Genomic DNA, 16,309 nt, shown 5'->3' on the forward strand with positions numbered 1-16,309 from the left:
TGGTTGCATGATTCAATTGGAGACAAATCAGAGAAACAAGATGGCTAGCCATCTTTGATTTTGAAAGTTTAAGTTTGTTATCATTATTTCTCAAAAAGTGCCTGACAGGTCTATCTTAAATTTCATATGAAAGTTCCCCCTGGTCCAAAGTTGTACGTGTTTCATTTTGGGACTGATTAGAAAAATCAGATGATCACCAGGCAATCATCTTTGATTTTGAGTTTTCAAGTTTGTTATTACTATTTCTCAAAAGTTAATAATGAACGATGACCTTACTTTAAAAGGACATTGTTACAAACCCATCATTATGAAACTTATGATAAAAAAATTACCGTTTCATATACGGCCATTCCGGATTGATAGTATCCAAACTCCGAACAGTAAATCTTTGAAGTTCGGGAAATATAGTAGCATCCCAACTTCAAAGAAATATTGTAAAGATATACCGTTTGTTCGGAGTTTGTATACCATCAATCCGAAATGGCTGTATTTACTAATGACAAGACTTGATACAGCAGATAAGAGGAGTGAAAAGTTCAAACTGACAAAGAACTGTAGAAGATGTGTATTGATTAGGTTGTCTTACAAGCGTCGCTGTAGGGAACTTCCCTTTAGCCCAGAGAGAGAGTGTGAGGCTGGAGAGCCTAGGGTCACGGGTCCGAGCCCCAGGGACGGCACTATCTTTATCACTATTCCTCATTCTACTACAGAACCAATGAAGATCTTACGATGATGGATGCCAAGATCAACAAGAGGTAATGATATTGGTCTGTAGCATGTTGGTTTGCAGTATTGATTTAATCAGAATATCTTGTGATTGATAGCTTGAATATCCAAGTGAGAGATACAGTAAAAATAACCATGTACCTGTATACAATTGTCAGGCTATGTGAAATATCCTACATTATTGTGAGCTGGCCATCCGAGTACCTATAATGGCCATCCAAGTACCTTATACTGGCTACTGATGAGCAGGCCAACAATGTTTTGAGAGTAAACATTTGCCTATCCTTGTACATGGTATTTATGATAATTGGGGCCATCATAATAGAACCTGTTTTTATTCCAAACCTGCATGGTTTAGCTATAATGTAAAGTCCAATCTGGATTATATCCTAAACATGCAGAGAATCATTGACCTCGGAGTACAGGGAAATGGAATTGTGTTTATGTTCATATATATTTCAGCAAAAATAGATGTAGTATTTAATACAGATATGAAATATTTTTGATGTGTGTAACATTACGTAACTTGTTTATTAGGACCACCAGAGTATGTGATGGTCAGTGGTCTGCCCTGTACATTAGGACCACCAGAGTATGTGATGGTCAGTGGTCTGACCTGTACATTAGGACCACCAGAATATGTGATGGTCAGTAGTCTGACCTGTATATTAGGACCACCAGAGTATGTGATGGTCAATGGTCTGACCTGTACATTAGGACCACAAGAGTATGTGATGGCCAGTGGTCTGACCTGTATATTAGGACCACCAGAGTATGTGATGGTCAGTGGTCTGCCCTGTGCATTAGGACCACCAGAGTATGTGGTGGTCAGTGGTCTGACCTGTAAATTAGGACCACCAGAGTATGTTATGGCTAGAGGTCTGACCTGTACATTAGGACCCCCAGAGTATGTGATGGTCAGTGGTCTGCCCTGTACATTAGGACCACCAGGGTATGTGATGGTCAGTGGTCTGTCCACCAGAGGATGTAATGGTCAGTAGTCTGAACTGTACATTAGGACCACCAGAATATGTGATGGTCAGTAGTCTGCCCTGTACATTAGGACCACCTGAGTATGTAATGGTCAGTGGTCTGACCTGTACATTACGACCACCAGAGTATGTTATGGCTAGTGGGCTGACCTGTCCATTAGGACCACCAGAGCATGTGATGGTCAGTGGTCTGACATGTACATTAGGACCACCAGAGCATGCAATGGTCAGTGGTCTGTCCACCAGAGTATGTAATAGTCAGTAGTCTGACCTGTATATTAGGATCACCAGAGTATGTGATGGTCAGTAGGCTGACCTGTATATTAGGACCACAAGAGTATGTGCTGGCCAGTGGTCTGACCTGTATATTAGGACCACAAGAGTATGTAATGGTCAGTTGTCTGACCTGTACATTAGGACCACCAGAGTATGTTATGGCTAGTGGTCTGACCTGTACATTAGGACCACCAGAGTATGTAATGGTCAGTAGTCTGAACTGTACATTAGGACCACCAGAGTATGTAATGGTCAGTGGTCTGTCCTGTACATTAGGACCACCAGAGTATGCAATGGTCAGTGGTCTGTCCACCAGAGTATGTGATGGTCAGTGGTCTGACCTGTACATTAGGACCACCAGAGTATGTAATGGTCAGTGGTCTGTCCTGTACATTAGGACCACCAGAGTATGCAATGGTCAGTGGTCTGTCCACCAGAGTATGTGATGGTCAGTGGTCTGACCTGTACATTAGGACCACCAGAGTATGTAATGGTCAGTAGTCTGTCCTGTACATTAGGACCACCAGAGTATGCAATGGTCAGTGGTCTGTCCACCAGAGTATGTGATGGTCAGTGGTCTGACCTGTACATTAGGACCACCAGAGTATGTAATGGTCAGTGGTCTGTCCTGTACATTAGGACCACCAGAGTATGCAATGGTCAGTGGTCTGTCCACCAGAGTATGTGATGGTCAGTGGTCTGACCTGTACATTAGGACCACCAGAGTATGTAATGGTCAGTGGTCTGTCCTGTACATTAGGACCACCAGAGTATGCAATGGTCAGTGGTCTGTCCACCAGAGTATGTGATGGTCAGTGGTCTGACCTGTACATTAGGACCACCAGAGTATGTAATGGTCAGTGGTCTGTCCTGTACATTAGGACCACCAGAGTATGCAATGGTCAGTGGTCTGTCCACCAGAGTATGTGATGGTCAGTGGTCTGACCTGTACATTAGGACCACCAGAGTATGTAATGGTCAGTGGTCTGTCCTGTACATTAGGACCACCAGAGTATGCAATGGTCAGTGGTCTGTCCACCAGAGTATGTGATGGTCAGTGGTCTGACCTGTACATTAGGACCACCAGAGTATGTAATGGTCAGTGGTCTGTCCACCAGAGTATGTAATGGTCAGTAGTCTGAACTGTACATTAGGACCACCAGAGTATGTAATGGTCAGTGGTCTGTCCTGTACATTAGGACCACCAGAGTATGCAATGGTCAGTGGTCTGTCCACCAGAGTATGTGATGGTCAGTGGTCTGACCTGTACATTAGGACCACCAGAGTATGTAATGGTCAGTGGTCTGACCTGTACATTAGGACCACCAGAGTATGTGATGGCCAGTGGTCTGACCTGTACATTAGGACAACCAGAGTATGTGATGGCCAGTGGTCTGACCTGTACATTAGGACCACCAGAGTATGTAATGGTCAGTATTCTGACCTGTATATTAGGACAACCAGAGTATGTGATGGTCAGTAGTCTGACCTGTACATTAGGACCACCAGAGTATGTAATGGTCAGTAGTCTGACCTGTATATTAGGACCACCAGAGTATGCAATGGTCAGTAGTCTGAACTGTATATTAGGACCATTCAGTGAAACTGAAAAAATGACAACTCATGATATTTTCTAAATATTTAGCTAAAAAGCTTTATAGACAGAACATGACATCAACATTTATATATATACTCTGGTTTTTACAATATCCATTTTATGTATTAACTGTACATAACTCTAAAAACAAATCTTAAGAAAATTTCTCCATTTTCTGAAAATAATAAACATGAGGAATGAACATCAGCCAACCTTTGGTTAAGTCTGAAAATAATTTCACTTCAGTCTAGGAGTGAAATATTATATTTTTCCACTAAGGTAAAGGGTACCAACATGCTATACTATATGTCACTGTTGTCAATATCGTGAAGTATTCGTTTTAACCATTAAAAAAAAAAAAAAAACACATAAAAATGATGTTGTAATAAATTTTACAGAATTATAGGACCGCCATATTACAAAGCCCACGCTTTATCAATGTTTCCGTCTAGGAAGTATACTTGGATAGCGTCATAATGGGTGTCCGATTTATGGGCTATGAAGCCTATAACAGCTGAAAATTTACAGGAGAAGTTACTTTTAGCCAGAAAAACTTCTCTTGGGTTGTTTCATCTTTTATATGGAAGGGAGACTACTCCAGGCAAAACAAATCTGAGTGGAAATCATGATAATGACTGATGCTGTGGTGCCCCCTTACCTTAAGGAAGATTTGTTATAAATTGTTCAGTTACACTACAATGTATTTTATATACATGTTCTATGTATTAATATACATACAAAGAACCCTCTTTGACCTGGGCTCCTATAGACAGGATAGAAAATAATTTCCAGAATCTTCAAGTCCAGGAACATTTTTATGTCCCAACATAAAGCAAATATCACTTATTAATGCCATAGAATCCTTATTCTTAAAATTTAGACAATTTACAACTGTCTACTATGCAGTGTCCTGAAGTGTACAGATTATGAAGGGTCTTCCATCCACAAAAACTGAAGTGTCTAAATAAAAAAATGGTCCATTATCAACAAGAATCGTGTGTCCCGATTAACAAGCTTCCCCTGCCAATACAACCATAAGTGTCCATATCAACGAAGGTTGCACATAGATATTTTTGATTACACTAGACCTTTTGTGATCACACCTGTGTCCCGATCACACCTGTGTGACTGTGATGTCCACCTGCTCGGACGTTGGTACCTGATGGTGTCCATAGCACATGTGCATTACCTGTCCGTGTACTTTACCAAAGAAGGTGTGTACAGCTATGTGTGTGAAGTTATCCATACAGAAGAGAATATGAGGGAATATGATGGTCTGTACCACGGACAGCGACATGGTGCAAGTGAGAATGTTAACGTACGCCCGCTGGGACAACAGTTCTCGTACAGCCTCTGTGATGAACATGGGCAGTAAACAACACACAAAAGTCACTAGTAGGAGACAGGTCAGTCTGTAGTGACTGGTCCCCTTGTTAAACCTATTGTTTGCCAAAGGTTCATTGAGTTCGTCCCCAGTTGTCTCGGATAGAGTTATGATCGGTGGACTTAGTGTCTCATGACTAGAGTTTTGTAATTTTTCACAAATGTGGTTTGCATTTTCTATATCCTCCTCTTTGTTGCTCACATCATCAACTTTATCAGCATTTTCCTCCTCTTCCATGGAATCCTCCTCGTTTTTCTCCTCTAACTGTATTTTATGAACTCCTGTAAGTCTCATGTCCAGCAAAGGTGTGTGGGGTCTCTGAGGTAATTCCATTTTGTTTTCATTCTGAGATGATTTTTGCAGTTCAGTGTCTGAACGAAATGAAATTGTCCCTCCGTACATTTTAGGATTTTCAAGCTGTGCTTGGAGTGCTTGTATATCAACCGAGAACTTTCTAACATAATTGTACTGTTTGTTTTTCCCGCCCACATCTAGGCCTGTAGGGCCAATCTGACCAATGGTGTGACGTCTCCTACCTAATATAGCAGCCATGTTGACCCCTAAGTGGTTACTGGAGATCTTGGGCATTGAGGGTGAGGGGAGTTCACCCACAGTGGACATGTTGTCCTCCTTGGTTGATGTGGCACCCTGTAAACTGAGGAATCTTTGAGAGTTTGAAATAGATTTTTTGTCCTCATCCTTTTCATTGTCACTGCCTTCCTCCTCTGACCCTTTAATGAGAAGCGTTGGAATGTTCAGTTGTTCGGGTGTGGGTGGTTCTGAGTACTCGGACGCAATATCGACACTGAGATCTTTAGCAGTTTTACGCCTACAGATTACAAGAGTTATTAGCATTGCGAATGATATAGCCATCCACAACGAGAAGCTGTAGACAGCAATCCTGTAGTTGTACGACTCCTCATTGAGAATCTGGTATTCTGTGGGTTTGGTGTTACCCTCGCTATAAGATGACAACACCCCATAGCCCACGGCCAGACAGAGGACCAGGATCAGGCTAATGACTGTGATCAGAGCCAGGACAATGTGCCGGGAAATCCAGTTTGATGACAATTTACACAAACTTTGAATGCTCACAATTGAAAGAATGCACAGAATTGTGGTGATGAGAAAAATGTAAAGACTTTGTCCAGCAAAGGTGAAGGTTGCATCTACTGCACTGTTGTCATGGTGATGTTGGATTAGATGATAGATTTCCATTGGGCACCAGATGACATCGAGAATGAGGCAGGTGATGAGGAAGATGGCGATGAGAATGTAGTGGTGTTTCCTTAGCAGTCGGTAGGTACACAGTGACATAAGCAGTGTAACATTACCTCCGGTACCGAACACCATCGCCAGACACAGCATGGTTGTTGACAACACAATAGAGTAGAGTTCCATTTTGGTCTCACTCTGATTTAGATGGATAGATACACTGTCATTTCCTATAGGAAACATCATGGCAGGAATCTGTAATCACTAAGCTTGTTTTACGTAACAGTCCTTAGTATTAACAACTAATGTATAGCTTGTTTTACTTTTGTCCACATTAACAACTAAGATATAGCTTGTTTTACTTTTGTCCACATTAACAACTAATGTATAGCTTGTTTCACTTTTGTCCACATTAACAACTAATGTATAGCTTGGTTCACTTTTGTCCACATTAACAAATAATGTATAGCTTGTTTCACTTTTGTCCCCATTAACAACTAATGTATAGCTTGTTTCTCTTTTGTCCACATTAACAACTAATGTATAGCTTGTTTCACTTTTGTCCACATTAACAACCACCGTTTTACAGGAATCACATCTGTATATTATCCGGTAAATGATCAGTTTCCAAGAATGATTGTATTTTGGTTATAGTCTCCAGAAACCAGAGGCGGTTTTATATTTTAGAGCTATGATGTTTTATAGCATGTCAGCTGTATGTGATATATAGAGATTATTGAGTGTTTAATGAGGGAATCGTAGGCGACAACATGGTTTTCCTATTACAGTAATGTGCTCTAAGAGATGGTGAAGAGTTCATTTTATATGTTGAATTGTGACACTGGATCAGATGTCGGCCATTTGCGATGTGGCTGATGAGTCGTTTCTGAGGACTTTGCTATCTATGTCCACAATCCCTATGACACTACAATCATCCGTTCAGCTGTTTCTGCAGGCGATCTCATCTCTTCCACAGTAGCCTTATTTGCTCACAATAATATAGCCCTTCACATACGGTTCCTGTGACCTCCTCTCTCCGCATCCAAGTGTTTATAGTAAATAACATTCAGGATAGCAAGAGAAAGAAACCAATTGATTTCTCACAATGTTGTCTAGAATCTGTCCATAGATAAACTCTGAAATCTGAGATAACTCTCCTCATTGGTGAATTGATATCATATTGAAGGTTATTTTCAGGAATTAGTGAGTAATTTTGACTAGGCCACATTGATGAAAATGCCAGTGATTGTTACTTTGATTACTTGTTAATGACTGAGAGAGAGATAAGAATTTCTCTTTGAGTCAGTTCATGATCAATCTGTAAACTCCAAGGTTACCTGTTGTCTTAATGTTGAAATGGAATGTTATTGATTGAAGGGATGTTCTGGGCTGTATGTACCTTTCCTTCTTGTCACCAGACCACTTCCTGTGTATACTCTGTCTTATTTGTCTCCAATATAACCACTTCCTGTGTCTACCTTGTCCTCCCTGTGACAACAGTATGGCCACTTCCTGTGTCTACCTTGTCCTCCCTGTGACAGCAGAATGGCCACTTCCTGTGTATACCTTGTCCTCCCTGTGACAATAGTATGGACGCTTCCTGTGTCTACCTTGTCCTCCCTGTGACAACAGTATGGCCACTTCCTGTGTCTCCCTTGTCCTCCCTGTGACAGCAGTATGGCCACTTCCTGTGTCTACCTTGTCCTCCCTGTGACAACAGAATGGACACTTCCTGTGTATACCTTGTCCTCCTTGTGACAACAGTATGGCCACTTCCTGTGTATACCTTTTCCTCCCTGTGACAACAGTATGGCCACTTCCTGTGTGTATCTTGTCCAACCAGATGTCACCATCCAATGTGGCCTGTTCCGTATTGCGATCTCCTACAATCAAAGACAGCTACAATTAAATTTCAATCTCTTTCAGTTATTGAAATATTGATGTAATATTAATTTGCATTTTGATGATAACATCAAAGAAGAATTGTCATCAGAGATGTTTAAATATAGATTAGGTTTTAGCGGTGATCCATACAGGAGAGCAGTCCACCAGCTGTTGAGGGCACTTTATAGCAATCAATCTTTCCACGATGCTACTAAAATAAGATGACAATTTAAACAATTGTCATTTCATTAGTATACAGAATTTTATAAATTTCCTCCTACCCTACTACCGGTATAGTTTTATGATAATGAACAAACAGGTCAACATACGGGTATGTCAAAATATACCATGTGTTTAATCTCCAATAGATCTAATTTCTTATCCATTATCATGATGTTCACTTGGATTGAACTTTTTCAGCTGTGGAGTATGATTTATAAATAAATAAAGATTTACTTATATGCACTTTAGGGAATGATTTATAGAAAACAAAGACTTTATTTGTAGTAAATTAAGACATTATTTGTGGTAGAAAGATTTGATCTGTGGGGTATATGGTGCATGAATGAAAAACTTTATTTCAGGGTTAGAATATGTACACCTAGATATATAGACTTAATTTGTGGGATAAGATGTATAAACAAAGATTTTGTTAATGTGGTAACACTATCATATTTTACATTAAACCACACGATATTCCATATTGATGAATTTCAAACTAAATTCAGAAAGAGTTTTTCAGACTACAGATTTTGCATGTTTAGTGTCCCCTTTTAATAAATAAAAAAAAATGTGACTATAATTTGATATATTGATATTATTTTCCTTCTGATAATGCAGTGGAAAAGCCCTTTACTTTCCTTAAAGCTGAGAATATGTTTTTGTAAAAAGGGACCTTAAAATGCATACATGTGTCTTTATATAGTTAATGGGCAAGCTAGTTCAACTTAGAATGATGTCAAACATATTGGAACTCTCTTTAATTGGAGGTGTACAACCCATGGACTCTTTATCCTGAAGCTGTAAGACTTGGACTGATATATGTGTATCACTGTATTGGTGCAGTGCTGTCAGCAGAACCGCCGGAGGGCAATGAATCTAGCTACTGGACACTGTATTGGATAGCATGTGTGTGCTCTCTGCAGCAAAAGACATTTGTGTATTTTATGTGCAAGATATTTTGTGTACAAGAATTTTCCAATGGAGAATTCCATACAATATTGAAATGGCTTGAATTTAAATTCATAATTGCCAACTTTTTGAAAATTCCATGGGGAGATTCTGCAGGCTCAATAGTAAAACATAAATAAAATTGTGTATATACCCCCTAGAGACAAAATAACCCTTTAAAATGGCATATTTTGAGTTGTTCTTTCAGATGAAATCATTAGATCTCAGAATATAGGGATAGTTAAGCAAACTAACTAATTGAAAGTACTAAATTCAAGGGTCTAAAATCGTGAGTCTCCCTCCTAAATACGGAGAGTTGTAGCAAGTATGTGAATAATATCTGGCATATTTAAAACATGTTTTACAGAAAAAAATCATCGTAAAATATTGTAAAGAAAACACATAAATAAGTTCTAAAATAAAAATTTCAGTTATTTCATTTTTATAAAAATTGATTTGATATCAAAATTATGTACTGCATATGTTTCTTAAGAGTGACATTTTCCTTTAATGCCTGTTTCACTTTTTTTCTTATTTTGTTTGCCTTTTCCTTTGGCTAAATGATGCTATCATTGTATCTCATGGACCCTGTTGTTATGTAGATTGTTTTTGACAGATTATTTAGTAAAACATGCAGCATTCAATAAATAAGTTTACCCTACACAATGTGAAAACATTGTAAGATTATTTGAATTTGGCTATGTCCATGATTAAACACAAAATGAAAGGGATAGGGCATGTCTCCAAGAACATATATCATGTAAGTGTTAAAATGAGACTGTACAGGAAAGGAGAGAAATACTTGTTGTTTTTGTATCACTGCCACAGTATATATACCAGGGTCGCCTCTCCCTGACAAGTGCTGCCCAGGGGAATCTCACATGGTGCCTCATTATTAGGGGGCTATAGGGCTGTAATATAACACAGCAATGTCCCTGTCTGCAGGAATGTCACAGTGCATACAGTACAATCTCCCATGGCTGCATAGCATCTATAAGCTGTTTACGGCAAGCCCCTTCATTTGTCGTTATTTCTAAGAAAATCTTAAGCTTGGTATAGATCAATCTTGCTTTGATGTAAGCTACATGTATATTTAAACAGGGATAGATAACAGATTTCATATTGGTGATGGAGGGTACACTTTTTTCACAATACATGTATACACATTCCCATTTCATCTTTATAAAGACTGCTAAATGTTACGGTGAAAAATGTTAAGTTTGTATATATAAACACAACGTTTGACTATAAGTCTTAAAGGATTGACACCCATTATACTGTGAGTATAATTGCTATCATCACAGTTCTCTTATGTTAGCTATCACACTTGTTATTTATGATAGGGATGTAACTGAATTCTGTTTGAATATCATCGAGCAGATTTTCTGATGTTCAGGAACTCAATCATCAATACCGAATGAGCGCAAGGCTAAGATTTTTTCTGACGTTGTCAGAACTATAGTTTTTCGATTAAAATGTTGATGTTTCTTGCACCCCAAAAAATCATGTCAAATTTTAAGGGAAGTTTTCACAAGGTTGAGAACATCCCTTCAAATTCCACACCTATCACTTCACCCCCACCCCATCCCACCCCACCCCCACCCCTACCCCTGTGAACATTAAACAAACACCTGTCTGATACAGATCTAATGGTACAGTGTAGTGTACACAGACATGAAGTCCTTAAATACATTTATAGATTCAAGTTTTGAAATTTCTATGTGAAGGTTGGTGGTTTTGACCTCCAGTTTTGACCTTGAATATTAGTATCACAGCATGTAAGCAGTCAGTAACATGATAATCGATACTGATGACATGTTACTAAATGTCACCAAAGGGGGTGATAATATCTATTTCATGCAACATTCTAATTGTATGAAAACCCATAAAGACATTGACATTCTGTGTGTCTGTAACATGACGCCCACACACTCTGAAAACCCAGAGATAACACTTGTAGAGTAAATTAGGTTAAAGAAATAAAAATCACCCTGTCATTGACTATCATTCTGGGCAGATCACCGTGGAAATCACACAGCAAAAAAACATGTCCAGTGTTGTTCCTATAGGTATAATATATCACATACTGCTAGCAGTCTGTTCGTGTAGAAACACAGGTCTGAATGGCAGTAGTAAACCGAGTCTCCTTTTAACACAAATACTTGGTCGATTACTAATCGTACACAACTTCATTTTAACTGTATGATGGTGTAATTTCATATTACATGTTCACTCGTATGTTTCTGTGTTAACAAAAGATTTGCTGCCCGATAGCCTCAGATATAGGGAGAATTTCTCAGCAGAACTATAAACAATTCTTACTCTACAATTACTGATCGTAATCTTACGTAATATTGGTTTAAATACCTGAATTGTGTCTGTTGTCCCCTCACTGGCTGGTGTACATGATATGAATGTGTGCTGTTGGACAGTGCACATAGAACTGATAGAATGTGGAAAGCAGGTCAAAGTTCACCATTACACTTCCTAGTAATACACATTTTTGTGGGATTTTAATAAAATGAAGTATGTAACATAACGTCGTATCTATTGTAAAAATGCATGTTGCTAAGTTTCTTAAACATTTCTTGTTTGTTCTTTTATCAATTTATCAAGTTTACTAGAAAACAAAAGTGAAGATGTTGTCATGTGTGCATACAATGTCATACCATTATAGGAGAGCCTAAACAAACTCCCACCAAGTACAATATTTGTGCAATACTTCGTGATGAAATCATTTTGAACTAAGCCTATTTCCTGTATTGGGAGAATTGATGATGCAGATGTTATGACCGCCACTTGATTCTATGAATGTGAATCAACTAATACACTTAGTGTGAGATTTCTGTCAAGTAATATTGGTCACACAGGCACTAAAACTTAACTGCCAGTATAGGTCTAATAAACAGCCAGACATACAGTACATTCAAATGTTCTAATGAACAGCCAGACACCCTACAATACTTGTTCTAATGAACAGCAAGACATCAAAAGTACTTGTTCTAATGAACAGCCAGACACCCTACAATACTTGTTCTAATGAACAGCCAGACATCATACAGTACTTGTCCTAATGAACAGCCAGACATCATACAGTACTTGTTCTAACGAACAGCCAGACATCATACAGTACTTGATTTAATGAACAGCCAGACATCATACAGTACTTGTTCTGGTGAACATCCAGACATACAGTACTTGTTCTGGTGAACAGCCAGACATCCAGTACTTGTTCTGGTGAACAGCCAGACGTACAGTACTTGTTCTGGTGAACAGCCTGACATACAGTACTTGTTCTGGTGAACAGCCAGACATACAGTACTTGTTCTGGTGATCAGCCAGACATCAAAAGTAATTGTTCTTATGAACAGCCAGACACCATACAATACTTGTTCATTAGAACAAGTATTGTATGGTGTCTTGCTGGTCATTAGAACAAGTATTGTATGGTGTCTGGCTGTTCATTCGAACAAGTACTGTATGTCTGGATGTTCACCAGAACAAGTTCTGTATGATGTCTGCCTGTTCATTAGAACAAGTATTGTATGATGTCTGGCTGTTCATTAGAACAAGTATTGTATGGTGTCTTGCTGGTCATTAGAACAAGTATTGTATGGTGTCGTGCTGTTCATTAGAACAAGTATTGTATGGTGTCTGGCTGTTCATTCGAACAAGTACTGTATGTCTGGATGTTCACCAGAACAAGCACTGTATGGTGTCTGGCTGTTCATTAGAACATTTGAATGTACTGTATGTCTGGCTGTTTATTAGACATACAGTACATTCAAATGTTCTAATGAACAGCCAGACCCCCTACAATACTTGTTCTAATGAACAGCGAGACATCATACAACACTTGTTCTAATGAACAGCCAGACATCATACAGAACTTGTTCTGGTGAACATCCAGACATACAGTACTTGTTCTGATGAACAGCCAGACATACAGTACTTGTTCTGGTGAACAGCCAGACATCAAAAGTAATTGTTCTTATGAACAGCCAGACACCATACAATACTTGTTCTAATGAACAGCCAGACATCATACAGTACTTGTTCTGGTTAACATCCAGACATAACGTACCTGTTCTGGTGAACAGCCAGACTCCAGACATGCAGTACTTGTCCTAATGAACAGCCAGACATCATACAGTACTTGTTCTAATGTCCAGCCAGACATCATACAATACTTGTTCTAATTAACAGCCATACATCATACAGTACTTGCTCTAATGCACAGCCAGACATCATACAGTACTTGTTCTAACGAACAGCCAGACATCATACAGTACTTGTTCTAACGAACAGCCAGACATCATACAGTACTTGTTCTGGTGAAGATCCAGACATACAGTACTTGTTCTAATGAACAGCCAGACATCATACAGAACTTGATTTAATGAACAGCCAGACATCATACAGAACTTGATTTAATGAACAGCCAGACATCATACAGTACTTGTTCTAATGTCCAGCCAGACATCATACAGTACTTGTTCTAATGTCCAGCCAGACATCATACAGTACTTGTTCTAATGTCCAGCCAGACATCATACAGTACTTGTTCTACTGAACAGCCAGACACCATACAATACTTGTTCTAATGGACAGCCAGACATCATACAGTACTTGCTCTAATGCACAGCCAGACATCATACAGTACTTGTTCTAATGTCCAGCCAGACATCATACAGTACTTGTTCTAATGTCCAGCCAGACATCATACAGTACTTGTTCTAATGTCCAGCCAGACATCATACAGTACTTGTTCTAATGTCCAGCCAGACATCATACAGTACTTGTTCTAATGTCCAGCCAGACATCATACAGTACTTGTTCTAATGTCCAGCCAGACATCATACAGTACTTGTTCTAATGTCCAGCCAGACATCATACAGTACTTGTTCTACTGAACAGCCAGACACCATACAATACTTGTTCTAATGGACAGCCAGACATCATACAGTACTTGCTCTAATGCACAGCCAGACATCATACAGTACTTGTTCTAATGAGCAGCCAGACATCATACAGTACTTGTTCTGGTGAACATCCAGACATAACGTACCTGTTCTGGTGAACAGCCAGACTCCAGACATGCAGTACTTGTCCTAATGAACAACCAGACATCATACAGTACTTGATTTAATGAACAGCCAGACATCATACAGTACTTGTTCTAATGTCCAGCCAGACATCATACAATACTTGTTCTAACGAACAGCCAGACATCATACAGTACTTGTTCTAATGTCCAGCCAGACATCATACAATACTTGTTCTAATTAACAGCCATACATCATACAGTACTTGCTCTAATGCACAGCCAGACATCATACAGTACTTGTTCTAATGTCCAGCCAGACATCATACAGTACTTGTTCTAATGTCCAGCCAGACATCATACAGTACTTGTTCTAATGTCCAGCCAGACATCATACAGTACTTGTTCTAACGAACAGCCAGACATCATACAGTACTTGTTCTAATGTCCAGCCAGACATCATACAGTACTTGTTCTAACGAACAGCCAGACATCATACAGTACTTGTTCTAATGTCCAGCCAGACATCATACAGTACTTGTTCTAACGAACAGCCAGACATCATACAGTACTTGTTATAATGTCCAGCCAGACATCATACAATACTTGTTCTAATTAACAGCCATACATCATACAGTACTTGCTCTAATGCACAGCCAGACATCATACAGAACTTGTTCTGGCGAACATCCAGACATACAGTACTTGTTCTGGTGAACAGCCAGACGTACAGTACTTGGTCTGGTGAACAGCCTGACATACAGTACTTGTTCTGGTGAACAGCCAGACGTACAGTACTTGTTCTGGTGAACAGCCTGACATACAGTACTTGTTCTGGTGAACAGCCAGACATCCAGTACTTGTTCTGGTGAACAGCCAGACATCCAGTACTTGTTCTGGTGAACAGCCAGACGTACAGTACTTGGTCTGGTGAACAGCCTGACATACAGTACTTGTTCTGGTGAACATCCAGACATAACGTACCTGTTCTGGTGAACAGACAGACACCATGAAGTCTTGATATTGTACTATTTAATACATCCTACAGAAATTTTCTTACATTAGAACAGACATCGAGATGAACAGATAACATGGCAGTGATTTTTCAAAAATAGGTCTGCTGTGTTTTGCTCATGTTTGAGAAACTGGGTGTGTCTCCAGACAAAGTTAGAGTGATGATACAGATAAAGTGTGTTTGTGTCCCCAATGTGTCCGGGTGCTTCAGGGTTTACTATCCAGTAATTTTGTTATAAGTGTTTGCAGATTGAACTGCAAACAGGTTTTGTAGCTAACCCTGCATTCCCCTGTATCCTGCTCCAATAACTGGTGTTTTATTGATGAGATCAAGCCCTATTTGTATCATGTCCTGTTTGAAATCCTCTCCGATCCCTTTATAAATGACTTGAGCAGACAGTCAGGTCGAGGATTAAACCAGTTGATGAGACAGAAGGGTAACATTACATTTATAGCTATACCACACACTGTTGTTAAACAAACTTAATTCACATTACAAAATTTACGTAGAGTTAAAATCACTGAAGATATATAAATGCGGCTTCAAATTGCAACTTTAACTCCTACTTTTTTACAGAGATTTAAAAATAAATTCATTATGATAACATGTTCAGCCTGAATGTGTTCTGTAGCTACCGGTCTAAGGACAATAATGGTTGATCCTGAAAAAGAACAGTTCAGCCACCAAACTCATACAGGTTACTCTTCATACTGTAAGGACTGTTTAAAAGGTGTCAGAAAAAGGAGACTTATGGGATTTGAGGCTCATTGATGGGGGAGGAGAATGAAAGCGATCAGGAACATCTGTCTGGGAACAGGTGGATTAAAGGGATTAGGGACATGTGTCTGGGAACAAGTGGATTAAAGGGATTAGGGACATGTGTCTGGGAACAGGTGGATTAAAGGGATTAGGGACATGTGTCTGGGAACAGGTGGATTAAAGGGATTAGGGACATGTGTCTGAGAACAGGTGGATTAAAGGGATTAGGGACATGTGTCTGAGAACA

General features: G+C 39.3%; 2 protein-coding genes across 4 annotated transcripts in view; one reads left to right on the plus strand and one right to left on the minus strand.

Moving 5' to 3' along the window:
* LOC110456538 (arginine--tRNA ligase, cytoplasmic-like) overlaps nt 1-16,309 on the plus strand; it is a 146,954-nt gene that overhangs the window by 38,717 nt on the left and 91,928 nt on the right. The window lies entirely within an intron of this gene.
* Nucleotides 3,631-16,309, minus strand: part of LOC110456540 — an 18,158-nt gene continuing 5,479 nt past the window's right edge. Inside the window, exons 1-2 of one of the 2 annotated variants that reach the window (XM_021507333.1) lie at nt 11,612-11,697; nt 3,631-8,073 (exon numbers count right to left, since the gene is read on the minus strand). In XM_021507333.1, the coding sequence (XP_021363008.1) occupies nt 4,706-6,436 (1,731 nt within the window). In that variant the 5' untranslated portion in view covers nt 6,437-8,073; nt 11,612-11,697 and the 3' untranslated portion in view covers nt 3,631-4,705. Of the gene's footprint in view, nt 8,074-11,611; nt 11,698-16,309 lie in introns of those variants that run through there. The other variant, XM_021507334.1, reaches the window with a different exon arrangement.

The sequence above is a fragment of the Mizuhopecten yessoensis genome, unplaced genomic scaffold (assembly GCF_002113885.1).
Source record: "Mizuhopecten yessoensis strain PY_sf001 unplaced genomic scaffold, ASM211388v2 scaffold8807, whole genome shotgun sequence".
Lineage (NCBI taxonomy): Eukaryota > Metazoa > Mollusca > Bivalvia > Pectinida > Pectinidae > Mizuhopecten > Mizuhopecten yessoensis.